The sequence below is a fragment of the Lissotriton vulgaris genome, chromosome 7 (genome assembly GCF_964263255.1).
Source record: "Lissotriton vulgaris chromosome 7, aLisVul1.2, whole genome shotgun sequence".
Classification (NCBI taxonomy): Eukaryota; Metazoa; Chordata; class Amphibia; order Caudata; family Salamandridae; genus Lissotriton; species Lissotriton vulgaris.
The window spans coordinates 1,287,479,234-1,287,505,182 of NC_141695.1; the positions used below are offsets into that span (position 1 = coordinate 1,287,479,234).

Genomic DNA, 25,949 nt, shown 5'->3' on the forward strand with positions numbered 1-25,949 from the left:
ACTCATTAGCAGAAGGGGTCATCATGGTATCACTGAGTGGGACTGGAGGAAAAACATTCTGCATAGCGCAGTGAGCGGGAGGGGATCCCCTTCCACTCTTAACGACTGAAGCTTGCTATAAAGAACACATTCATGCTGTGTACATTCATGCTGTGTACATTTGAGCTGTGTACATTCATGCTGTGTACATTCGTACTGTGCACATTCATGCTGTGTACATTCGTGCTATGTACATTTGTGCTGTGTAGATTCATGCTGTGGACATCCCCATTTTGTGGGATGAGGAATGGTGCCCTCGTTTGTCAGACAGACATTGGGTTTAATCACTCCTTTCGCACCATTGTTCCCACTTTTGTAAAGGCTCAGAGTGCATAGTAGAGTACTATTGCCGAAAAGCGTTTCATCAACTCACCAGAGGTAGTAAGCGTTATATAACTGCAATTACAAAAAGGGCCGCATCCAGGGGCCGAGGGTTTGGGGGGAATGGCCCCCAGCGAAATAACCATTTAAAACAAGCATTTGCAATGTAATGGTGTGAGCTATTGGCATTGTAAATAACAATGCCTTTTATTTATGTTTTGTTTTTTAAAACATAAATAGAAGGCATTGTAATTTACAATGCTTTTTTGTTAAATGTAATTTACAACGCTAATAGCTTATACTTTCGCAAATGCGAGACCTATTGCATTGTAAATGCTTGTTCTAACAAGCATTTGCAATGCAATAGGTCTCGCATTAGGAAAGTTTGAGCTATTGGTATGAGCTATTGGCATTGTAAATAACAATGCCTTTTATTTATGTTTTGGTTTTTAAAACATAAATAGAAGGCATTGTAATTTACAATGCTTTTTTGTTAAATGTAATTTACAACGCTAATAGCTTATACTCCGCAAATGCGAGACCTATTGCATTGCAAATGCTTGTTCTAACAAGCATTTGCAATGCAATAGGTCTCGCATTAGGAAAGTTTGAGCTATTGGTATTGTAAAAGACAATTTTTTTTATTTATGTTTTGATTTTGAAAATAGCTAAATTATTAGCTTTGTCATTTACAATGCCAATAGTTATAACTTTGGCAAATGTGACACCTATAATATTTGTAATGCAATATGTGTTGTATTTACGTGACTTACATGTATTGTAATTACAAATAACAATGGCTTTTAATTTTTTTAATAATTAATACTTAAATAAAAGTTATTGTAATTTATAATGGCAATAGCTTAAACTTTTGTAAATAACTTTTGTGAAGATTATGTTCAGTGTTGTTATTGGGGAGACTAAATAGGGAGAGAAGAGCAGAAAGGTGGAGCGAGAGAACCAGAAAACGATGAAAAGTGGTATTAGGAGAAAAATGAAGGAAAGCTGGAAAGACAAGAGTGAGAGAAAATGAAAGAGTGAAGAGGTACTCGAAGAGAGCAGGGTCCTAAGTAGATAACGTCAATTGATGGTGGATGAAGGGTGAGTTGTGTTCTACATACATTATGAAGAGAAAGTGTCCTATTGAGAGACTGGACTCTATCAGCCTGACAACTGCTGAGGTGCAGATGCGAGTGGCAGATGCGAGTGGAGCACATTCCAATGAAGTCTGGTGCGAAGCGTGGGGGGCGTGGGGGGCGGGGGAGGGGGAGCAGGCATGAATAAAGCGTCCTGCTGGTTGGTGTTCTGGCCTTTATTGTTTACATTGGAAGGCCTTATGCACCAACTTGGGAAACCCGCTGGAGGAAGGCTAGGGGATCAAGGTGGCGGGGCCATGCTTTAGACTAAACTTAATGGAATTAAGAAAAGGTGTGCAAAATCTGTAATTTAGACAGGGGGTGTAGATGAAGAGCCCCGTGATGTAAGCAAATGAAGCTGAAAAAGAGACACGGCCTCGCGGCCGTGAAAGTGAAAGCACGGCCGGGAGACGGATTCCTCTGAAGTCTTACGAGGCGGCAGATGCGAGTGGAGCGCATTCCAATGAAGTCTGGTGCGAGGCATGGGGGCGGGGAAGCAGGCATGAATAAAGCGTCCTGCTGGTTGGTGTTCTGGCCTTTATTGTTTACATTGGAAGGCCTTATGCACCAACTTGGGAAACCCGCTGGAGGAAGGCTACGGGATAAAGGTGGCGGGCCATGCTTTAGTCTAAACTTAATGGAATTAAGAAGTGGTGTGCAAAATCTGTAATTTAGACAGGGGGTGTAGATGAAGAGCCCCGTGATGTACGCAAATGAAGCTGAAAAAGAGACACGGCCTCGCGGCCGTGAAAGTGAAAGCACGGCCGGGAGACGGATTCCTCTGAAGTCTTACGAGGCGCCAGATTCGAGTGGAGTGCATTCCAATGAAGTCTGGTGCGAGGCGTGGGAGGAGGGGGAGGGGGAGCAGGCATATGGGGTGTGAGGCCAAGCGCGCGCCTGGGGAAGCTTCCTTCACGCTCCAGTACACAACATGCATTGTGAGAAATCCGCTTGGTCAAGAGAGTTTGTTCTAACACAATAGTTTCGAGTAATAAATTACTCAAACTAAAAATGATCCAGGTGGAGTGAAATCATGTTCTTCAGTTGTTCTCAGCTTTAGAGACTTTATTTCAATCACTTCACAGATGCTTTGTAATGTTATTACTGCTGAGAGCAGTACAAATTGTGCATTTACCTTGGATTTAATTAAATCAATATTTTCTTTGAGCAGGCAAATAACATCTACTCTTCCTTACCAGACAACACAACAGAGCTTCCAACCACTTCCTTGAGCGATAAGAGTCGCTGACCTTGGATTACAGCTTTGACAGGGAGAACGGCAATGGGAGGGGATAAAATCTATGTACTAACCATCTAACAAGAGTAATGCAACTTGAATTATGCAGACAAAGTATTGTAATTATTTCTGGCTAGGTAGACAGCACATTGCCGCATTTACTTGGTAGATCTTTGGCTTAGTTGCTCCAGGATTCTAAAGCAAACAATATTTTTACTGGCATGAATGAGCAATTTATTCGAGTTCAAATCTTGTATAGGAAAGGTACTTTTTAATAGTAGTCTCCAGGGTAAATCTGTATTGCCACTGCCATGTTATCCATTTACTATTTAATATTCATCAAAGCCTATTTATTCCATGCTTTAGAAACAATAGAGGAATCTCATGGATGGATGGATGGATGGATGAACTGAACCTCTAGTGCAGGTCTAAACCAGAATTCTCTTAAAATGAACATAACAGATATAAAATTTGAAATAGAACCCACAAGACACCATTAGATAGATAAAATTGAGAAACGTATAGCGATCAAAACCCACAAAGTAACTGATGGCCTCATTACAATGGTGCTCAGACCGACCATCAGTCTGCCGTCCTCGTGAGCCCTTGCTGACCGCCGAGGCCGGAAAGGTTCCCTCCGCTATTACGATGCAATCGCTGCTACTGAAACAGTTGCATCAATGGTAGGGCCCATACTCCCAAATATGTTGCCAGAAATGAGTAAAAAACTCACAGAAAGTATGTGAATTGTACACATATGCATGACATATGTGGGGATATGCCTTGTGCACCATGTACCCCATTGCTGGAGTGTGGCAGATTGTGCACAGTCCAGTCGATGGAGATACATACCACATGAGGACTTACCTGTATTCCGACACCCACAGGATCATAGTCCTAGGGTTGCATCTGCCCAGGTTTAGGGGGACCTGGATGAAGGGATCCACAGAAGACGCTGCTAAAAAGAAGCAGATTTGGGTGAATATGCACCCCAAAACCTTCATTTCCAACGACTCGAGGCTGGCGGTTGGGCAGGCATGGTCGGGTCGTCGGAAAGCCTCTTTGTAATCCAGATGGCGGTCAGAGATCCCTGTACTGTCCTATGGCTACTGTTTTTCTCCGACCACCAACTCGGCGGACGGAGAAAAGCTGTCTGAGTCAGCAGTCTTTCAGTGGTAGGTCGGAGTACAAGATGCATGCATTGTAAACCGGCCCAACCACCTCCGACACCGACCACCATCATAATGAGGCCCAGAGTCTAAAATTATTAGGTCATGGAGCCCGATACCTGAATTTAATCATATGTATGACAAAGAAAATATTTATAAATCTTGTTGCTTCATTTTCAGGGTATGTTTAAAACTAATTCAACAAAAACACTAAAAGGCATTAAGGCGATGTTACTAAATTAAAACCATCGAACTTTACCCATCATATCCAGTAAATTATATACCCATAAAATCAATGATTCATTTCGGATTCAATATTGTACCAATTTGCCTCTCCTGGTGTCTCACAGTTAAAATGCTTTAAGAGGTCAAATATAATGTGAAGATTACCAAATACTCAAAATAACTAGGTTGATAGACTACAGGAAAATTTATAGGTTTATGTTCTATCATAAAGACATTCAGTTTTTTTTGTTGTTTAGATATTGTCACATAATATTTCAAGAAACAATACCATATAATTCTCTTTTGAGAAAGAAAAGGGCATCACTGAACAGCAAAAAGATTGTGCAAAACATAAAACGTGGTCCCCTCTCCATCATGTTCAAACAAATGGAGGTAAAATGGCTGCCTGAGGGCTTATCCGTCTGCCTCAAAGTAAACTCTGCTGACAGTGGAAAAATTCTTAAACACTAGTCGCATAAAGTAGATACTGTTGTTTTCCTAGGTTCTCGCATTTAAAATCAGAATGTAAAGCTACGTTGCGGAAGATAGGCATGCCAAAGGGGTCTCGGGACCTTGTCAGTCTACTTTACACTGCCCCATTGGCCCGACTAAAGGTAAATGGCACTTTAACTGACCAGTTTATGCTTACACGCAGAACTAGACAGGAATGCCCCCTAGCCTACCCTATTATTTATCAGTGACATGGGCCTCCTGGTGCACCATCTTCACGAGTGTCACCTGGTGCGATGATTGAGCTTCCATCGCGGTACCCTCTTGGCTTCCCTATATGCCTATGATGTGATGCTTTTCGGCAGGGACCCCGACTCCAATCTCCCTCCAATCCTTTGTGAGGTTATCAGGTTTGGGGTATTCTCAATACTTACTATTAACTGGAGTAAATCTGAAGTTTTCTCGTTGATTGAGGCCACTATCCCTTGTCCCCTTAAGTTGCCTTTACAATGGTGCATGGACTCCCCAAAAATATCTGGGGATCTAGCTCCATCAGAACAGCGTGGAGGTTGTATGCCTCAATTATTGTGCCGCTATTGATAGGCTTTTTTTGCAATGATTGGATGCTTGATTCCGGTCTAGGAAAGACATGGCTTGGTAGTTCGGGCTGGACTGTTCCCATGAGGCACAGGGTCAAGGCTGATTTGCATATAGCCATTGTCTGACCTAGGGTGGTGTGGAGTGCAAAAAAAACGATGGATTTAGGCCCAGATCTTTGTACTGGGGTGAATGTAAGACATTGTTCTGCATTCTGTCCATCAACTGTGTTTTTTGCTATTGATAGGCTGTCATTCCAAATCGATCAGTGGATTACACGCCCTTTATCCATTGCTGGCAGAATTGCCATCATCAAAATGGCGGTGCTGTCCCAGTTTTTAGGTCGAGCAGCGTAGTCTGCTCGAGACCTTATGTTGCCCGTATCTGGGAATGTGGACAGCAATGTGCCACGCGCTTTTCCTTTCCAGTTTTCACCGCGGGAACGCACCTCTCAGACGCGCTTGCGCAGACACGCACACACACCCCCTGCTTTCGCTTGGCTTGCATGCAAACACAGCGCACACACACACACAGCCAGCCCCCACCCCCTGCACACACACAGGCGCGCGCGCACATACACACGCTGCCGCCCCCCTGCACACACACATACAGACACGCACACACAGACACGCACGCATACACACGCACGCATACACCCGCCGCAGCCCCCAACCCCCCCTGCACACACACAGACACACACCCCCGCCCCCCCTTACAACTAAGCCCTACTCACCGCATCGCCCCCACTCCTGACTTCGGCAGCCACCGCGGGGCTCTCCCTCAGGCATGGGAGCCCCGCCCGCGTCACCAATGCTGCTCTCTGACACTCCGTGGATGCGGGCGGGGCTTCACGCAGAAGGCGGAAGTCCGGCCCCACGACCGGCTTCACGCTGCCGAACTTCCGGTTGCTAGGTTTTGTAGCGCGCCTATCCTGTGGTCCATGTTTCGGTGCCTAGCCACAAATGCGTAGGTAGTTTTATAGTTACTTCTTGTTTATTTAGTTATTTATTTAATGCGTTATTATATAGCACGGACTTTACCCGAAGGCGTCAGAATGCTTCACAATAGGAACAGAACTGATAGTTGTTTTACTACTTGCTACTACTTTTCCTTGTTGAACACGTCGCCAGAAGCGCATGCCTTTCAAAAGAATCCCCCACTTCCCAGTCCCTCCACTGTGCTCTGACAGTGATCGTAAGATAGCTCAGCGGGCTGTGCGCCTGCCAGGGTAATCCAAGTCAGAGATTGTTGGATTTCCAGCTGGCTCTGCTCAGCAGCTCAGACTTCCAGTCTTCACAGGTACCTGAAATGGTAATGCATTATTAGCAAGCACTTGAGCCCACTTTAGTTTGTTGTGATTTAGCCGTGCATGAATAGTGATGGCGTTCGGAATGTGCGTGTTGGTGCTACGCACAGTGCAGGGCCCCTGCCTGCTTGGAGTATAACAGAGCCTCCTCTTGGCCATAGGTAGGCTCTTGTGTCGTGCTGCTTGTTACATTTCCGTTGGGCAAGCGAGGTGAACACGAAGGACAGGCTGTTCGCTCACGGGGCACTTCCCACCAACTGCTTAGAACTCTACAGAGGAGCTGTGCAAGTGGAAAGCAGTTCGAACAGTGTGCTCTTGTGCAAAGGAAGAAATGCTCTGACAGCCCGTGTCTGGAAGGCCATTAGGACAGGGGCGGAGTCAGACACTTGTCAGGCGAATCCCTGGTGCCTTGTATCAGAACCCCCACGCACATGCCAACAGTTATTGCCGAAGCCTTGGTGAAGAAAGGGTGTGCCCCAGTGGCAGACTGAGTTCAAGTCTGCGATCGCTCTCCTTTTCTCTCTCTGTGTTTCTCTCTCTTTCTGACTGTCACTCTCTTTTTCTTGTCTATCTCCACTTTTGTTTCTCTTTTTGCCCCTCTATAGTTTCTCTATCTCTTTTGCCCCTCCACTGTCCCCTCGCTTTCTTTCTCTCTCTCTTGCCCCTTCTCACCATTTTATCTAACTCTCTCTCTTGATCTTTCTATTACTCACAACCTCTCTTTCTTGCTAGCTCTTCTCTATTCTCTCTTTCTAAATCTCTGCCCTCTCCTTTCTCCCATCCGCACAAACAGACCGATGCGCTAAAGGCCAATAAACTAGATTTATTAAGATGTACTTGCATTTTCTTTAATTCGACAGAATCTAGCCTATGAGCTCCTCATTTACATAAAGTACGAGCGCCGGATTTTATTCGACTGGAAAACTGTTATGGCAGCGGGTTTCAGTGGACATAAATCAAATGCAATAATGTTGTTGCAGTTTTGTCCTGCCTGAGCGGACTTTGAAGCAGAGTTAAAAGTATTATGCCTCACAAACTGCACTGCCTGGCAGTAGCTGCGCCTCCTACATTTGAGTGACAGGTTTGCGAAATTACGTGATATTCCCCTTGATAAGGAGGAGTCAGGTTGGGCAAAGCACTGTGGATGAAGGAAATCGACTCATGAGTGAGGCTTTGTTATTGTTTATTGCTGAACCATAAACTTTTGAAAAATGTCAAAAACATATAATTCTGTGCCGAACGCTGGACGGTATTAGCTACTATAGAATTTAACACAAGTTAGTGCACCCGGAACCAATCCAGAGTGACACGCCGGTTACCAGGACGTGCTGGAGGTCTTATGAACCTTGTAGATGGATCTGGAAGTCTGCACAGAGATGGACCATTGACAAAGGTGAGTGTTGGTTGCATTAGCATAACTCCAATTCTCTCTCTCTCTCTCTCTCTCTCTCTCTCTCTCTCTCTCTCTCTCTCTCTCTCTCTCTCTCTCTCTCTCTCTCTCTCTCTCTCTCTCTCTCTCTCTCTCTCTCTCTCTCTCTCTCTCTTCTCTCTCTCTCTCTCTCTCTCTTCCTCTCTCTCTCTCTCTCTCTCTCTCTCTCTCTCTCTCTTCCCCTCCCTCTCTCTCTCTCTCTCTCTTCCCCTCCCTCTCTCTCTCTCTCTCTCTCTTCCCTCCCTCTCTCTCTCTCTCTCCCTCCCTCTCTCTCTCTCTCTCTCTCTTCCCCTCCCTCTCTCTCTCTCTCTCTCCTCCCCTCCCTCCCAGCACGGAATACAGTACCACTGTGATCACAAAATTCTTAAGCACCCTGCAACACTGGGGATTTACAGGAATCCAAACACAAGCGTAAAGTACTCGAACAACGATGACGTCTGTCTTATAAATGTCACAAAAAGATGTTAATATATCACTTCTGTTCTTGGATTTGCGTGAAAATACAACACATATTGCATTACAAAAGCTATAGGTGTCACATTTGTGAAAGTTAAAACTATTGGCATTGTAAATGACAAAGCTATTAATTTCGCTATTTTTAAAACCAACACATAAATAAAAAAATATCATTTACAATACCAATAGCTCAAACTTTCCTAATGCGAGACCTATTGCATTGCAAATGCTTGTTATATTTATTTCTCAATATCCCTATAGCTCGGACGGGCAGTTTTTTCAATACCCTGCGTAGCATGCTCACGTGGCTAGTCTGGGCTAGTAGACAACCTAGGATAAGCCTGGGAATATTAACCATGCCCTACGCATACGGGATTTGGAGTCCCTGGCTTCAATCTCAACTATCTTATATTGCAGGCACATTTTGCGTTCTATTGGTATCACCCTGATGTTTGCTTGCAATTCTTGAAGCCGGAATGGACTCAGGCCCACCCGTATCCCCTTTCAATGATTATGCTCTCTTGAAAATACAGATGCTCCCTGTACACACACTGGGCTTGGACTAGACCCCAATGCTATCTGAGCTTTGATCTCTTATACGCCCTGCGTATTCCTCTCCCTGATAATCTTTGGCTTCCGTTGAATGCGGAGGCATTCACTAAGCGAACATAGGCCACATTTTGGCTCCACACACTGGGCGACTTCTTTACTGGTGCCAAGCTGCGATCGGGGGATTCAATGATGGAGGGGCATATTGTGTCTTAGATGGACAGATTCATTCGACATCGTCTATACAACACCACTCATACCACACTCCCGTCCTCCCCTGTGGAGTCTTTGGCCTTCCCACCACTCACAATGGTCATTACAACTCCAGATAATGCCCATTTGGTCTCTTGGTTATACCATTTGTCTCTCCTACTGAAACCCACAGGACTGTGGGAAGGGGGGCCTCCAGTCACATGGGAGAGGGTTTTGGGGAGCCCACTGCCAGACACGACATGGTACTATTGTTGTGAACAGACATGGTTAGTCTCCAACAACCCCCGACTAATGCTACTACACTTTAAATACTTGCACCAGGTATACACTCCCTCCCCCCAATCTCATCACCAAAATTAACCCCGTCAAATCGCACTGTTGTCCCATATGCGCAGCAGACCACACTGATTTCTCACATCTGGCGTGGAACGGTGCACCAATACTATCTTATAGAGAGGAAGTTATCTCCATTTTATCAAGGGTGTTTGACTTTGCACTTACCCCAACTCCACTAATGGCACTATTAGGCTATGCTAAGCTATTGACTGCAGGAGTCCGCCGCTATGCCACTATTGCTCTGTTACTGGCTAAATGTCAGGTGTCGTTGCACTGAAGCAGCACTTATGCCCTACGACAAAGGCGTGGATTCGAGATTTGGTATATTGTGATACCACGTGTGACACATATGCTACATGACAACCACTAGACTCCAGACCTAAGAACATATGGAAACCACTGCAAGACTAGTTGCTGCTCTTTCCTACTGCTACAGAGGGGTCCGGCATGGTTGATGCATACCCCACTGGGCTTCGCACGACTGAAAGCATGCATATGTTCATTCAGATAACTTTATATTTATTTTAACATGGACGCTTTCGGAATACCCTCTCAGTTGGTGACTCAGTGTAACTGCCTGTGCTGCTTCATACTGCATCTCACGTTCTCTCCCCAATTACTTTTTCTTTCAAATTGACTCTCAATAGATGTTGTTTATTTCTTATCTACTGTACATTGTCTTGAATTGCTTTTTTTGTTGTTCTACTTGTGCTGATAACTAGTTTGTATTGTATCGATCTCCTGTGTATTTCCTTTGTGTTTTCTTTTCTGTATTGTTTCCTTGTTATGTAAGTCTACAAATAAACTTTTAAAAAAAGAATGTAAAGAAAAAGTACTTGTTTCAGGGATATATGGTCATTTTAGTGATTCTGGGATCCAGTCCGACTCTAGGATACAATTCCAAGATAATAAATCTAGAGGACTCCCTTATCAGAGAAACAAGATCTCCAAGAGTAAAAAACAGAAGAAATTTCTAAGAACATGGAAAGTGAGAAAAAGCGTAACAAGTGATTATAGTCATATGGGTTAATCGAACTGCAAAAATATATGAAAAACTCTATTTGGGAGAAGAGAGGATGGCCTAACCCTGCTCAAAGCCAAGCATAGGGTCTGGGTGAAATTAGCAGCATCTGCAATCTCAAGTATTAATAAATTAATCAGTGATCAGCTTACTCAACATTAACCTTGCAGGAAACAGAAAAGAGAAATCACGGATAGAGGAATAGAATGGTGGCACTGGGGTACACTTTTACTTACTTGAAACAATCCTAGAGGATATTTCATACATTGATAAGGAGAGGGCTTATCTATATAGATTAGAAAACATCCGGTCAAAGGGGTGGGAAGCAGCTGAAATCTCAAAGACCATGAAGTCTTCCAGCCTGTGGTGAAATATCTGGTGTGCCTGACGTGTCTGCTGTCATTCACCTGAAATCCATTTGGGGATGAACTGAGATCCGAGCCAGACAGTCAACGTTTGCAGCAGCAACCCAACTTGCAATACATCTCAAAACATAACTGATAACAACATAAAGATAGCTTATGCAACACCCGCCAAAAGGTTTGACTCAACTGTAGAACATAAAGCCAAACTGATTCAAACAAACTAAGAAGCCTTTGTACAATGCAGGGCTCCATTATGAGTATGGCCAAAGACATGTAAGAATTTACCCAAAGCAAGGAGGAATTGGATAGTTAGTTGGCATGAAAATGAACTGTTTAAGGGGAGGCTAAGAAGGTACATTTGGGGATGGTACCTGTGCACAATACATGCTGCCATGCCTCCTGTGATATTAAAGGGTTGCTTTTAAAAATGCTGCTGTCATTCATTCAGCTAGAGAGAATGACAAATGTGTGTAGGGGCCTGCTGAACTGACAAGAGTTACTAGGGCCAGTGACCTTACCAATTAGAGCGTGCAACGCTGCACACATTGCTGCTCCCAAAATTAAAATTCCGCCGAATGGGCCTCTCTTGCTAAAAAACGCGCTTCATTGTTAGAAGAAGGCCTTACCCTATACCTCGGGGGCGACCTCGTATGCGAGGAATATCCCGTTATTAGGTATACCACTTCCTGGGGGAGGACTAACAAAGGTACGATTACAGGATTGGGCAGAGGCTGGAGTGGAGGAGGTCGGATTGCTCTTTGGCGATGGCACACTGCTAGACCACAACAGTTTTGTACAGGCCACAGGAGCACCAGATCGCCATTATTTGCTATATGCTGCAGTCACCCACTACACTAGAGACATGGGCACCCCAGCGTATTGAACCTACACAACAAGAGCTAGTACACTTGCTTTATTATATGGGGAGGGGAGCCACCTAGTTAAATTGTTGTACACCGGTATTAGAGCGTAAGCATCTATCACACTCACTGACCTCCGAGCCAAATAGGTAGAAGCCACGGACACGGATATAACTGACAAAGCATGGGCGAGCATCCTAGAACATCCCAAACGGGTATCCTGTAATGCCAGACTTTAATTGTATACAAAATATGGTGCTACATAGGTCCTATCTAACCCGAAGGAGAATTCGGCGAATGTTCCCAGAGGCCCAGCACTGTTGCCCCTGATGCCAGGCAGAGGAGGCGGGCTTTATCCATATGTTATGGGCTTGCCCCCGCCTCGGTGCTTACTGGGGAGGGGTTCGAAGAGCACTCGAAGAAGTTACACATTTAACAATCCATGACAACACCCTGGAATGCCTGCTGGGTCTCTGCAAACGTACCAGCGCCCTGAGGGTCCAGTTGCGCGTCCTAGACATAGCCCTTATATTAGCCTTAAGAGAGATCACCATGAGATGGGAATCTCCTAGATGCCCCCCATTAACTATGTGGCAGGAGGATGTGATCCGATGGTGTGGGGACGGGAGCGCCGCACTTAGACGAGAGGAGGCAAGAGGGCTACGGAAACACCCCATTTTCATGGAATGGGACCGTATGTTAGAGGATTTTAGAAAGTTAGGCCTTATACCTGGGCCCATCACCCCTACTCCAGAACGTATCCATACCACTAGATAACACGCGACACAGACCTCTTATGGCCATATCTACACCCAGACCGCGCTCCATCAGCAACTGGAAAAAAAAAGCTATCTAGACAGCTGAATGGTACTAGACTCAATGTCATACAACCAAAACAAAAAAAAAAGCAGACCAGGAGGGAGGGTGGAGGGAGGGAAGGGGTAGTTCTAGTTAACGTAACTGTTCAAAAGGTATTTTAAAATGCAACCATTCCAAGAGATAACATTGTACCTTATAAGCATGCATTACTGGTCTTACAATTGTTTGGATTATACCATGATGTATTGCCATTCACACCCAGTCGAATTAATCTGCAAATAAGAAGTTATTTGGCTAAGACGCGACAACAAAAAACGTAAATGCCATAATGTACCAGGTAAAACCATTGTATTCACTTTCTGGTGCTCAATAAAGTCTGTTAAAAAAAAAAAGTGACCTTACCAATGAAAGACTTTTCTGAAAGAGCTAGATACACAATTTAACTATGTAAGATCTGTAAACTTACCAGTTTCAGAGTCAATGTCTTCCATTCTTTCACTTCCCAAAAGGTCTATTGAACTGGTCTCATCCTCTTTCTTTATAAGCACTGAAACAATTTCTGGAAAAAAACATGGCTTTGTGTTACCATTAACATGTTAATAATATTATACAGCAGTCAATCTAGAATAATCAAAAGCTAGTATCTGGCTACCCTTTATAAAACATGTTATCCGTAGGTGGTAGTCTTATATATCTAAAGACCCTAAACAAATTGATCCACACAAAGCCTCCCAGCAAGTAAATGAATAAATAAATACAAACATGTATGGATTTGTGTAGCACAACTCCGCAAAGAACAAGTTACTTACCTTCGGTAACGCTTTTTCTGGTAGATACAATATCTGCCTGTGGATTCCTCACCTTGTGAATATCCCCCTTGCGTCAGCAACGTTCGGAAAATTCTTCGTAGCACGCCGGTGTGGACGACGTCATAGGAGCACGGCTTCGCGCGCGACTCCGTCTGACGTCACCGACTCCACATAAGGCCCACGTCGGCGTGATGACGTCAGTTCCGCCCTTTTTTCCGTGCCTTCGAGGCACCCGGACGGACCAACAAGTACATATATATATATATATATACACAATGTACACAGTACATGCAAAACAAATGCAATCAAAGTGCAAAACTATACAAAGTCAGGTAAAACCATAATTACATTTGCACATAACATCAGGTATAGCAGAGTGGACAACGGGGAGGCCGGTGGGTCAATGAGGAATCCACAGGCAGATATTGTATCTACCAGAAAAAGCGTTACCGAAGGTAAGTAACTTGTTCTTCTGATAGATACATCTGCCGTGTGGATTCCTCACCTTGTGAATAGAGTCCCACAGCAGTCCCCACTCCCGGAGGAGGGTGTCCACTCTGCTACACCAGGAAATCTTGGAGAACAGAGCGCGCGAAGTGGCCATCCCTTCTCACCTCAGCATCCAAGCAGTAGTGCTTTGCAAAAGTGTGGAGGGAGGCCCAAGTCGCGGCCCTGCAAATGTCCTCAACAGGAACACCTCTAGACAATGCAGAAGTAGCAGACTTTGCTCTAGTTGAATGAGCTCTAATACCCTCAGGAGGGTCCTTACCCACCAGAGAGTAGCAAATCTTGATGCAGAGAATAATCCATCTGGAAAGTGTGCGCTTGTGCACCGATCTGCCCTTCTTGCAGCCAGCAAAACCCACGAAGAGCTGATCGTCTATTCGATAGTCTTTAGTCCTATCAAGATAGAAACTAACCGATCTCTTCGGGTCCAGGCGATGAAGCCTCTCCTCCTCCTTGGAAGGGTGTGGGGGAGGATAAAAGGTAGGAAGGGTAATGGATTGTCCTAGGTGGAAGGGAGTAACCACCTTAGGCAGAAAAGCAGCCCTGGTCCTAAGAACCATTCTTTCAGCATGGATGGACAAAAACGGGGGCTTGGAACTAAGAGCTTGAAGCTCACTTACCCTCCTTGCCGAGGTAATTGCAACTAAGAAGACCGTCTTAAAAGAAAGAAGCCTCATTGGACACTTGTGTAAGGGTTCAAACGGCGAACCCATCAGATAGGTTAACACAAGATTCAAGTCCCAATGTGGAACAATAAAGGGAGAAGGAGGGAACTTATTAGTGAGCCCCTTCAAAAATCTTAAAACCACAGGTGATTTAAAAAGAGAAGGCTGATCCGGCAAGCAGAGGAATGCCGATAAGGCCGAAAGGTAACCTTTGACAGTGGCAACAGCAAACCCCTGCCGTGCCAGAGAAAGAGCAAATAACAAAATATCAGATAAATGAGCCGTTAACGGGTCAACATCCCTCTCCCTACACCAAGACACAAACTTAGTCCACCTATACGAATAAATGGACTTGGTGGAGTCACGCCTGGCAGAAAGTATGACATCCACCACATCGTTAGGGAGAGAGAAAGAGTTCAGATTGCCCCGCTCAATCTCCAGGCATGAAGGTGTAATGTCTGGAGGTGGGGGTGTAGAACCTGCCCCTCCATCTGAGAGAGGAAGTCTGCCCTGAGAGGGAGACGGAGCGGCGGGTGAGAGGAGAGGTGGAGAAGATCTGTGTACCACACCCTTCTTGGCCAATCCGGGGCGACCAATATGACTCGGGCCCGGTCTTGGCGAATCTTCCTCAGAACCCGAGGAATCAAGGGTATGGGAGGAAACGCGTAAAGGAGCTGACCTCTCCAGCTCAACTGAAACGCATCCCCCAATGCTCCTTGCATCGGATACTGGAGACTGCAGAATGACGGGCAGTGAGCATTCTCGCAAGTGGCAAACAGGTCCACCCGAGGAGTCCCCCACATCTGAAAGATGTAGCGAACAACCTCCGGGTGAAGCCTCCACTCGTGGTCGGCAGAGAACTGACGACTGAGAATGTCTGCACGCACGTTCAGAACTCCGGCCAGATGATTTGCCATAAGACAAATCTGGTGGTCCTGAACCCAGGACCAGAGGCGCAGAGCCTCTCTGCAGAGACACTGCGACCCCACTCCTCCCTGCTTGTTGACATACCACATCGCGGTTGTGTTGTCCGTCAGGACTTGAACTGACTGACCGCGAAGGGAAGGGAGGAAGGCCTTGAGCGCCAGACGTATCGCCCGTAACTCTAGAAGGTTGATGTGAAGCAACCTTTCCTCTGGAGACCAAAGACCCTTGACCTCCAGATCCCCCAGATGAGCACCCCACCCTAGAGTGGATGCATCCGTTATTACCGTGGCCACCGATGGTGGAGGCTGAAAAGGCTTTCCTTGAGACAGATTGCCTTCCACGCCCCACCAAGACAGATCCGCTGCAGTCTCTCTGGAGATCTTCACTGACTCCCCGAGATCTCCGTTGTGTTGATACCACTGCCTGCGGAGGCACCACTGGAGTGCCCTCATGTGCCAGCGTGCATGGTTGACCAGGAGAATGCAAGAAGCCATCAGACCGAGCAGGCGAAGGACCTTCAGGACCGGAACAACCGCTCCATTGTGAAATAAAGGAATCATTTCCTGTATGTCGCGAATCCTTTGCGGAGGAGGGAATGCACGACATACAGTAGTGTCCAGTACCGCACCTATGAACAGGTTGCGCTGGGAGGGCACCAGGTGAGATTTGGGCACATTTATTGAAAAACCCAACCTGAACAACAGCTGCGATGTTTCTTGCAGGTGATGAAGCACCTTCTCGGGCGACTCCGCTTTGATCAGCCAGTCGTCCAGATACGGGAATACAGGAATCCCCGACCTCCTGAGATGTGCAGCCACCACTGCCATCACCTTGGTGAAAACTCGAGGCGCAGTAGTAAGACCAAACGGAAGGACCGCAAACTGGTAGTGTTGCGATCCCACCGTAAAACGGAGATACTTCCTGTGCGACTTCAGGATCGGGATGTGAAAATACGCATCCTGCAAGTCGATCAACACCATCCAGTCTTCTTCCAACAGCGCTTGAAGAACCTGCGCAAGAGTGAGCATTTTGAATTTCTCCTGCTTGAGATAGAGATTCAAAATCCTGAGGTCCAGGATTGGACGTAACCTGCCATCCTTCTTGGGGATCAGGAAATACCGGGAGTAGCATCCCTGACCCCTTTCCTGCTCTGGAACCACCTCTATTGCACCTTTCTTGAACAAAGCCAGGACTTCTTCCTGCAGACGAAAAAGGTGGTCCTCCGAACAAAAACCCTGGCAAGGAGGGTAATTGGGAGGGAACTCCTGGAAAGGAAGAGCATACCCATTTTCTACGAGATTGAGAACCCAAAGATCTGATGTAACCGATTCCCAATCCCGTAGAAAATGAGTAAGCCGACCCCCCACCGGAGCCACATGATCCAGAATGGCGGATCTAGGGCTGCTTTGCTGCAGGGGGAGGGGGTTGGTTATTAGAGGAAGAGGAGGAGGAGGAGGAGACCTGGCGCCCACGACCACGGCCCCTCTGCTTTCCTCTGTAGGATTTATACAGAGGATTCTGGCGCTGCTGCTGCTGCTGCTGTCCTTGATTGTAGGGACGAAAATTGGGTCTGCCAAAACCCCTATACTTCCTAGTCGCAGAGCCCCTCGCCTGAAGGCCCAAAGACTTCGCCGTAGCCCGGCTGTCTTTGAATCTCTCCAGAGCTACGTCAGCCTTCTTGCCAAAGAGACCTGTCCCATCAAATGGTAAGTCCAACAGAGTAGACTGAACGTCAGAAGAAAAATCGGAGGACTTAAGCCATGCGGCCCTTCTTGTAGCAACAGTAGAGCCCATAATTCTGGCAACAGAGTCCACCGTGTCCATACCACTCTGTATAACCATACGAGCTGCAGCCTGAGTATCAGCGACCACCTCGTTAAAGTTCTTCTTATCGTCCTCTGGAAGCTTAGAAGAAAGCTGTTTAACAGAGTCCATCAACGCGTGAACGTATCTCCCCAAGAGGCAAGTAGCATTGGTGGACTTCAAGGCCATGCTACCCGAGGAGAAAATCTTTTTAGCAGACTGGTCCAACTTTTTCGAGTCCTTGTCTGCTGGCACCTGAGGGAAAGAACCCGCAGCCCTGCTGGAACAGGCGGCCTGCACTACCAGACTCTCCGGTGCAGGATGCGAGGAAAGAAATTCAGGGTCATCAGGAGCCACCCTGTAACGCCTTGCCACTGACCTGGAAACCGCAGGAGCAGATAAAGGCCTCTTCCAGACCTCCTTTATTGGTTCTGTTAATGCATCCGTAAAAGGAAGCGTAGGCTCCACAATTGAAGAAGGCGAATGCAATACTTCCGTAAGGATGTTGGGCTTGTATTCAACTGTGGGCAAAGTCAAGCCTAGCAACTCTGCAGCCTTCTTTATGACGACATGATAGGGTGCCAAGTCCTTAGATGGAGCGTCAGAAACGGTTGGCAAACCCCATTCAGGAGAACGTTCCAAGCCACTTGCGTCCTGAAGGTCTTCAAAACAATCCCCCTCTTGCAACTCTCCTTCCTCAACCTCGGAGTCCATAAACTCCTTCTCCTCCAAGAGGCGTTGTGCCCTGAGCCTCGACCACTCCATACGGACCGAAGTCGATGGATCCGGCAACGACTCTGACGGCGCCGGAGCTGACGTCGAGCGAGGAGCCGGAGGACGGGAAGTACCACGATCCGAATCCACTCGAGGCCGATCCGGAGTCGGCGAAGCCGCATGCGAAGTCGACGACCTCGGCGGCGCCGTACCGAGTCAAGGAGTGCAAGGCGTCGGCATAAACGGCATAAAGGGGGCCGGGCATAAGCCTGGGGCACACCCAAATTGAAAGACAAAGGACCCATGGGACCCATAGGCGCACCAGCGGGGTACATCGCCCTCGAGTAAACACCAAACATGGCGTTTAAAAACTGCGAGGGAGATCCTGACCTGGACCTGGAAAGGGTGGGTACGAACCCAACGGCCGCTCCGAAGGAGGCTGATCCGGCAAAGGCGCACCCTGGCCCTCTTGTTCTTCAGGCTCCACAACGGAGTCGGTGCTCGAGGAACCTCTTCTTCATGCACCGATGAATGGTGCGACTCCAGATCCTGTTCCGGCTCATGAACTGGAGAACCAACGTGAGATTGAGCTGGAGAAGGAGACACGAAGTCCTTGTGATGTTTTCGAGACTTCTTCCTCGAATCCGAAGACTCCTTGCCAGAGTGGTGTCTGGAGTGATGTTTACTCCTCTTATGCTTCTTTCTCGAGGAGCCCGAAGCATGGCCCGAGGCCGACTTGGAACCGGACCTCGACCTCCCTCTGGACCTTGATCTCTCTCTCGACTTCGACTTGGCCCTCGAAGCCGACCTCGACTTCGCCCTCGAAGCCGACCTTGACTTCGACCGCGACCGTTGTCTCGACTTCGAGCGCCTGGACACTGACCTCGAAGACCTTCCGGCTTCCCTTTCCTTCACCTTTGCAAGCAGAAGCTTCGCCTCCCGCTCTCGCAAGGCTTTGGGGTTCATCTTGTCACAGGAACGACAGTTTTTGACATCGTGACCCGAACCAAGACACCACAGACAGTCGGGATGCGGATCGGTGATCGACATCATCCGGGAGCAGGAACCATATTGTTTGAAACCTTTCTTCCTCGACGACATCTTCGGCGATGAAGCGAATTCCAACAGAGAAACAATAACAGCTAAACAGCGAAAAGATACAAAAGTATTGCAGAAGATCCCAGAAACCGTTAGCGTCGACGACGCGGAAAAAAGGGAACTGACGTCATCACGCCGACGTGGGCCTTATGTGGAGTCGGTGACGTCAGACGGAGTCGCGCGCGAAGCCGTGCTCCTATGACGTCGTCCACGCCGGCGTGCTACGAAGAATTTTCCGAACGTTGCTGACGCAAGGGGGATATTCACAAGGTGAGGAATCCACACGGCAGATGTATCTATCAGAACACAATCGCCTTAAGATACTGGGCAACTTGTCTACCTCCTTGAAATAAGTTGTATTATGGGAACTTGAGGTAGTGGTTGATCATAAGACTATAGAGCCTCCGACACTGTACTTTGTTAACCAGTAGAAAGGCTTGGCGTGTTAAACACCTGGCACTCACAAATGCAGTGATCTGAACTGCATCAGCCTGAATCTAAACAAAGCAGTCTCAGTCTTCCATCCTTCCTTTTTGAGACATCTAATAGAACAAAAACGTGTTTATGAAGTGCTGCCACGGTATTTAGCAATCCGTGCATCACTATTTAAATGTACTTCACATAGTGATTTTTAAATTATAATACTAAAGGACAAAAACTCAGATTGTCAACAACTAAGTAACAAATAAGCTCCAAATGGTACTCACGCTGCACCAGTATGCCTCAAACCATAATTGCCGGTGTCACAATTAGTGGAGGACACAATAGATGCTGCAGTCTACAGGTGGCATTTAACTCTCCATGCCCTGGATGTAGTTTCTATACCAAGATACTATGGCCTTATAGAATAGTTAAATATGCCAATCAGGGATTAACCAATTTCAATATATATTAGGGGTCACAGCACATACATAGATCACAGGACAGCAGAGTCCCTGTGTGTGCAGAGCCAAAAAAAACAGCAACACAGAGTTCAGCAAAAATGGGGTTGATTAAGCGAAAAGGGTTATTTTCTCTCACACACAATAAGGGCCGTTTTCTTACCCTAAAAATAAAACAAAGTACATTGATCCTGCTTCATATAATCACCGCTCCCCCTTTTCTCACCCTCCCCTAAGGTTGGTGTGCTGCCACCACTCTGGGTAAATGTATATGTGTTTCAATGGGAGGACATAATTTAGAGGCAAGATCGTCGGGACACCTCCGCCGGAGGTAGCTGTGCGCTCTACAAGCTTCAAAATAAAAATAAATAAAATGGCACCATATCGCTGATGACTCCCAGATGAATAATGCTTTTAAAGTACTAAATTAGGTCCCTTTCGCACTGTCTTGGCTGGGAAAGCAGCAGGGAAAAGGATATCAGATTGAAGTTGAGTCAAATATATCAAACTGAAGTTTGTGAGATCTGAGTCATACAAGATTGAGCCCAGAGAGTTGGCAACTGCTGCTAAATAACTGCTCACACCCCAACCAGATGTACAACTTCAGTGATCCCTCTGGATATATCTTGAAAATGTGTGCCCTAGACTTTGCTAGAAGCAGTGTGGTTTTTCTACATCTGAAGGCCCTATGAGCTTTGAGTCCTCATACCTATTTGCTCTTGCTTTTCTGTTGACACTAAGTGGCTATGGGAACTCTGTTTATTTAAATCTCACTTTATGAATGATAAGGAAGCTCAAATGAGTGCAGAACACAGCATGTCAGCCACTGAGAGGATAGTTGCACTATGCACAGCACTGGTCACTTGTGGTACTAGATGACTGCATTAAGATGCCCATTATTGCCTTTAAAGCTCTGCACTGACTTCAGTCTCACTATGTAAAGATTCTTCATATTACTATGTTATTAAGATTGTGATTATGTACTTATGTCCAAAATATAAAATGCAACAATGATGGGGGGTGGGGGCGGGGTTGGAAATTTAGGTGAAGGCCTAGAAATCTGGAGATTCAGATGCCAGGTGTGAACTACATCTGATAATGCTCTCTGCCAAGTAAGTGACCTACTTCTTTCTACTGAGCAATCGTCCATGACATTTTTATGTGTGCATCGATTTGCTTTAATATTTTTTTTTTAACTTGTGGTTTTAGTGGGTTTAAAGCTTACCCAAATGCATTTGATATTGTAACTTATACTGATGCTTTTTTTAAGTGCACTTAAACCCTTTTACAAAACTAAAAAATATAACAGTAGATCTTCTTGTTTTTCTCATAACTCACATACTTTTCTGCCTAGTTTTTCAAAAACTTTCATTTTCTGCTCTTAGAGCTCTAGCCTTCTTTTCTATATTTCCTGCTTCTGTCAATATTTCAAGCATCACCATTCTGCTCCTTTATAACTGTTCATGCATTTGTATTTGATAAAAAATATTAGCAGTTCAGAGATATCTGCCCAGCTACAACTCTTCATCAGAGTGAAGACAGAAAAAAAAATCTAGTAGAGCAGCTATCTCACCCGGCTCTGCATATTTTGATATTAGCTGTGCCTGAGTATGGAGAAGACAAACTGTTTGCATGCACCAAGCCATGTGAACAAATAGCTGTAATGTGGTTCATGGGTGCTTCATGAAATTATAAGTGAGATCAACGATGGAAGAACCAATAGGATAAAGTGCATCTTTCTAGGTCGTGTCATCACTGACCTTTATTTTTCCATCATCCACAGTCTACTTGGATGCCAGACAGACTTTGGAGTGCCAGAGATACAGGTAAGGTGTGTAGTGAGGGAGCGGGTCGGACTGGGGAGGGATTGCCAGTGGGGGAGGGGGCAGATATTGGAGACACAGAACTTTGCGATTCATTTCTTTGCATGGAAGCAAAAACATATGTGCAGTAGGGTTGATACTGGCTGTACTGAAACCTGCATTAATAAAGAAGTTTTTAAAAAAGGTGAGAAGTGAGGGAGGAGAAGGAAGAAGACCAGACACAACAGGTGAAGGTGATGGAGTTCAGCGATAAGTAGGGAACCTTCTTAGAGGTGGGATGAGGTTGGAGGAGATATGACACGTGGTGTCTGAGCTGGAAAAAGAGGTTTGCTGCAGAGAAAGAACAGAGACAAAAAATGTTCCACAGGCAACGTAAAAGGGAAGGGACATAAAGGTTGGGTTACAGTAAGCAAAAAAAGGTTCAAGGAGCTTCATCTGTGCTACAGAACTAGCTAGGGTGGGGCTTAGCACATTGTCTGTGTCACAGTTGTAACCAAGAGATAACACGAAACATTGTCCCAGGGGTTGCAGCCAAATAGCTTCCTTTTACCATACGATATGGGAGTGCCCAGTGCTTTTAAGACTATGGGAGGGGGCCACGACTCGTATTCAAACTGCCTTGGGGAAAGCGCTGACTCTACACCAGGGTTGGGTCTACTTAATATATGGGCAGCAACAGACCTCACAGAGGTAGAACAACAACTAGCCACACTTGGATATACCCTTGTCAAAAGAGAAATAGCTAGGGGGTTGGGGGCGGCCAGGCCACCGTCTATCCAAATGTAGACAAAAGAATTCTATAAATGTATGATAGCAGAAAAGGAAGTATTTATAACTTGGGGGTGGGATAAAAAATGGGGCAAATGGTACGTATACTGTGGAAATGTTTGTGTCTCCCCGACGGTGGAACTTGAAATGAGGCGAAGCAGAGACCGAGAAGATTCTATTATGTAATGGACACTTTCTTTCCCCTGATACTGTACCGATGTATTACGTGACTGTTGAAATACTGCTTGTTGATAAATGCATAACCACAGCTGAAACTAATGAAAAGAATTGAAAATAAAAAATAAAAAAGAGAGAACACTAAACAAATATACATAGTATCTTTTTTTCTTTTTACCTTCAGATCTTCGAAGAGGCGATTCTGTCAAGCAAACTTCATCTGCATTAAGTCTTGGTGAAATATTCAAATCTACATCTGGGCATGCTATATTTGAAAGAAAATCATAACACAAAAGGTCAGAAAGAAAAAATAAGATCAAGTCATTAAATTATCATATGATGGCTTCTTATTATACCATTCAAACCCAATCTCAAAGGATAACACATTAATGTGAACATAATCTTACTGAATCCGGTTTCAGATTTCTTGCCTTTTGTAATATGCAAGCCTACTGATTACTGGATTTTCATTCAAAAGACCTTCATATCAACATCTTGAGGTTCATCAGACAAATGCAGTTCTATTGCAAAAGCGTATCAGTAAACATACCTTACATCTATCCCCTAGTAATCTGGCCTTTCAAGTCACCCAATCATCGCTGACAGAGATAACGAATAGTTTCTTACCTGTCGGTGTAGCTTTGCAGCTTGAAGATCTTTCTGGATTCACTATGCTGTGCATATTCCGTGGTCTTGTGGTTGGGTCCGGATTCGTAGTCTTTTCTTTTTTTTTGTTTTTTTTTTGTAGCCCTTGTGGGCGTCAGCGTCACACCTCCTCGGGTGCATTTCCGGTGACGTCGGCATGCTTCCTGCGGAAGCTCCCACTCTTGGGCGCCATCTTCGGATTCTTTTTTCCGTGTTCCTTTCGTTTCCGAAGCAATGGTGATGTTGTATTTAGGTGAGAATTTTTTACCGCTTTGTCCTTATATTCTCTTACTTCTCTCCCCTTTTATCTTTTTTTTTTTTTTTGACCACCTCTTCTCTCTCCAGCCTCATCTTTCTGGCGGAGGTGGGTGGGTTCGCTAGTGAATCCAGAAAGATCTTCAAGCTGCAAAACTACACCGACAGGTAAGAAACTATTCGTTTTGCAGCGTGAATCTTTCTGGATTCACTATGCTGTGCATAGATTTTGTAGCGGTTTCTCATTTCCGTGGCGGCTGGGTGGAAGATGAGCTCTGGTTTCTGAATATATGCTGGAGCACCCTTTGTCCGACTTGTGCTTCTTTGTTCATCTGAACATCCACGCAGTAGTGCTTCGTGAATGTGTGCACCGAAGCCCATGTTGCCGCCAGGCATATGTCTTGTATGGGTGTATTGGCCAGAAAGGCTATTGTAGCCCTCTTTTTCCTAGTGGAGTGGGCACGTGCCCCCTCTGCCAGTTCTTGTCCTGCCCTTTTGTGGCAGAGTTGGATTGTTTGCGCGATCCAGCGTGCAATAGTGGTCTTAGTTACTGCCTTGCCCATGTAACTGTTGGCGAACGACACAAAGAACTGTTTCGTTTTCCTGTGTCCTTTTGTCCTTTCAATGTAATGCATGACCGCCCTTCTGGCGTCTAGGGTGTGCAGAGCTCGCTCTGCGCTAGTGGTTGGTTTTTGGAAAAAACTCGGTATCTGTATGGACTGGTTCATGTGGAATTTGGACACCACCTTCGGCATGAAGTGTGGGTCGGTCCTCATCACAACCCTATAATTGTGTATTTGTAAGTAGGGTTCCTGTAGCGTTAGCGCCTGCAGCTCGCTCACTCTGCGTAAGGACGTTATTGCAACCAGGAAAGCAGTTTTCATAGTTAGCATCTGTAAGGAGGCCTTGTGAAGTGGCTCAAAGGGCTCCTTCATGAGTTCCGTCAGGACTACGTTTAAGTTCCATGCTGGTGGTGGCACACGCTTGGGTGGTGCGATCCTCTTCGCTCCTTCCAGGAACCTCTTGACAACTTGTGATGTGAAGAAGCTTCTGCCCATCTCACCCCTTGTGTAGGCCACTATAGCTGCCAAGTGAACTCTCAAGGAGGACGAGCTGAGGTTTTTCTCCAGTAAGTGCATCAGGTACTTTAGCACTGGGGAGTCCTTCTTAATTTTATTGTGAAGCCTTTCCCGCCTGCACCTCATCGTGAATCTTTTCCACAAAGCGACATAGCACTTCCGTGTGCTGGGCCTTCGTGCCTCCCGAAGGACCCTGAGGGTGCTCTCTGGCAGTCTCAAATGTGCGAACTCTATGTCCTCAGGAGCCATGCTACTAGGCTCATGCTCTCTGGTTCCGGGTGCAGCACCTCTCCGTTCTGCATGGAGAGCAGGTCTTTTCTTCTGCCGAATCTGTGGGGTGCACACTGTTACATCTCCATGATCTGCGAGTACCATGTCTGCCTCGCCCACTGTGGCGCGACCAGTATCAGGGTCATGTTGCTCGCTCTGCACTTGCTCAGTACTCTGTGTATCAGTGGTATTGGGGGAAAAGCGTAAGCAAATGTCCCGGACCAGTCTATCCATAGGGCATTCCCAAGGGACCCTTCTTCGTGTTGTCTGGATGCGAAGTTTCGGCATTTTGCATTCTGGAGTGTTGCAAACAGGTCCACTGATGGCGTTCCCCACCTGTTGAACAGCCACCTTGTCTCCTGAGCATTGAGCTCCCACTCGTGGGATGCCGATGTCTGTCTGCTCAGCCAGTCTGCCTGAATGTTCTCCTTCCCTGGTAGGTGTATGGCTAGCAGGTCTATCTGGAGAGGGATGGCCCATCTCCATATCTCCTGTGCCAGCGTTGAAAGCGTTGTTGACTGTGTTCCACCGTTTGTTGATGTAGAACATCGCCGTGGTGTTGTCTGTCTGCAGCAACACCCTTTGTCTGTACAGTCTTGTCTGGAAGGCTTTCAGTGCAAGGAAGATTGTCTTCAATTCGAGGTAATTGATGTGCTTTGTCGCATCTGCTGGCGTCCAAAGACCCCTCACCTTGAGTTCCTCCATGTGAGCGCCCCATCCCTTCAAGGATGCGTCTGTGGTGATGGTCACTGTCGGAGTTGGGGGTGTTAGAGGCTGTCCCCTTGTTAAGTTCTCCATGGTCCACCATGTCATCTCCTTCTGCACTGCGTGCATCACCACTACAAGATCCTCCCAACTGCCCGAAGCCTGTGACCATTGTTCCTGGAGCCATTCTTGCATGGGTCTCATGTGGAGCCGCACATTCGGCACTAGGTGGATGCATGATGCCATCATCCCCATGATCTTGCTCGCAGTCCTCACTGTCCGAGCTTGTCCCTTC

General features: G+C 46.2%; 1 protein-coding gene across 4 annotated transcripts in view; it reads right to left on the reverse strand.

Annotated features, from left to right (window-relative positions):
* Positions 1 to 25,949, reverse strand: part of LOC147703427 (uncharacterized) — a 176,392-nt gene that overhangs the window by 87,291 nt on the left and 63,152 nt on the right. For all 4 annotated transcript variants that reach the window (XM_086931864.1, XM_086931867.1, XM_086931865.1 and 1 more), the window contains 2 exons: positions 22,879 to 22,965; positions 12,995 to 13,087 (listed from right to left, as the gene is read on the reverse strand). In XM_086931864.1, coding sequence (XP_086787990.1) covers positions 12,995 to 13,087; positions 22,879 to 22,965 — 180 coding nt within the window. The remainder of the gene's footprint in view (positions 1 to 12,994; positions 13,088 to 22,878; positions 22,966 to 25,949) is intronic.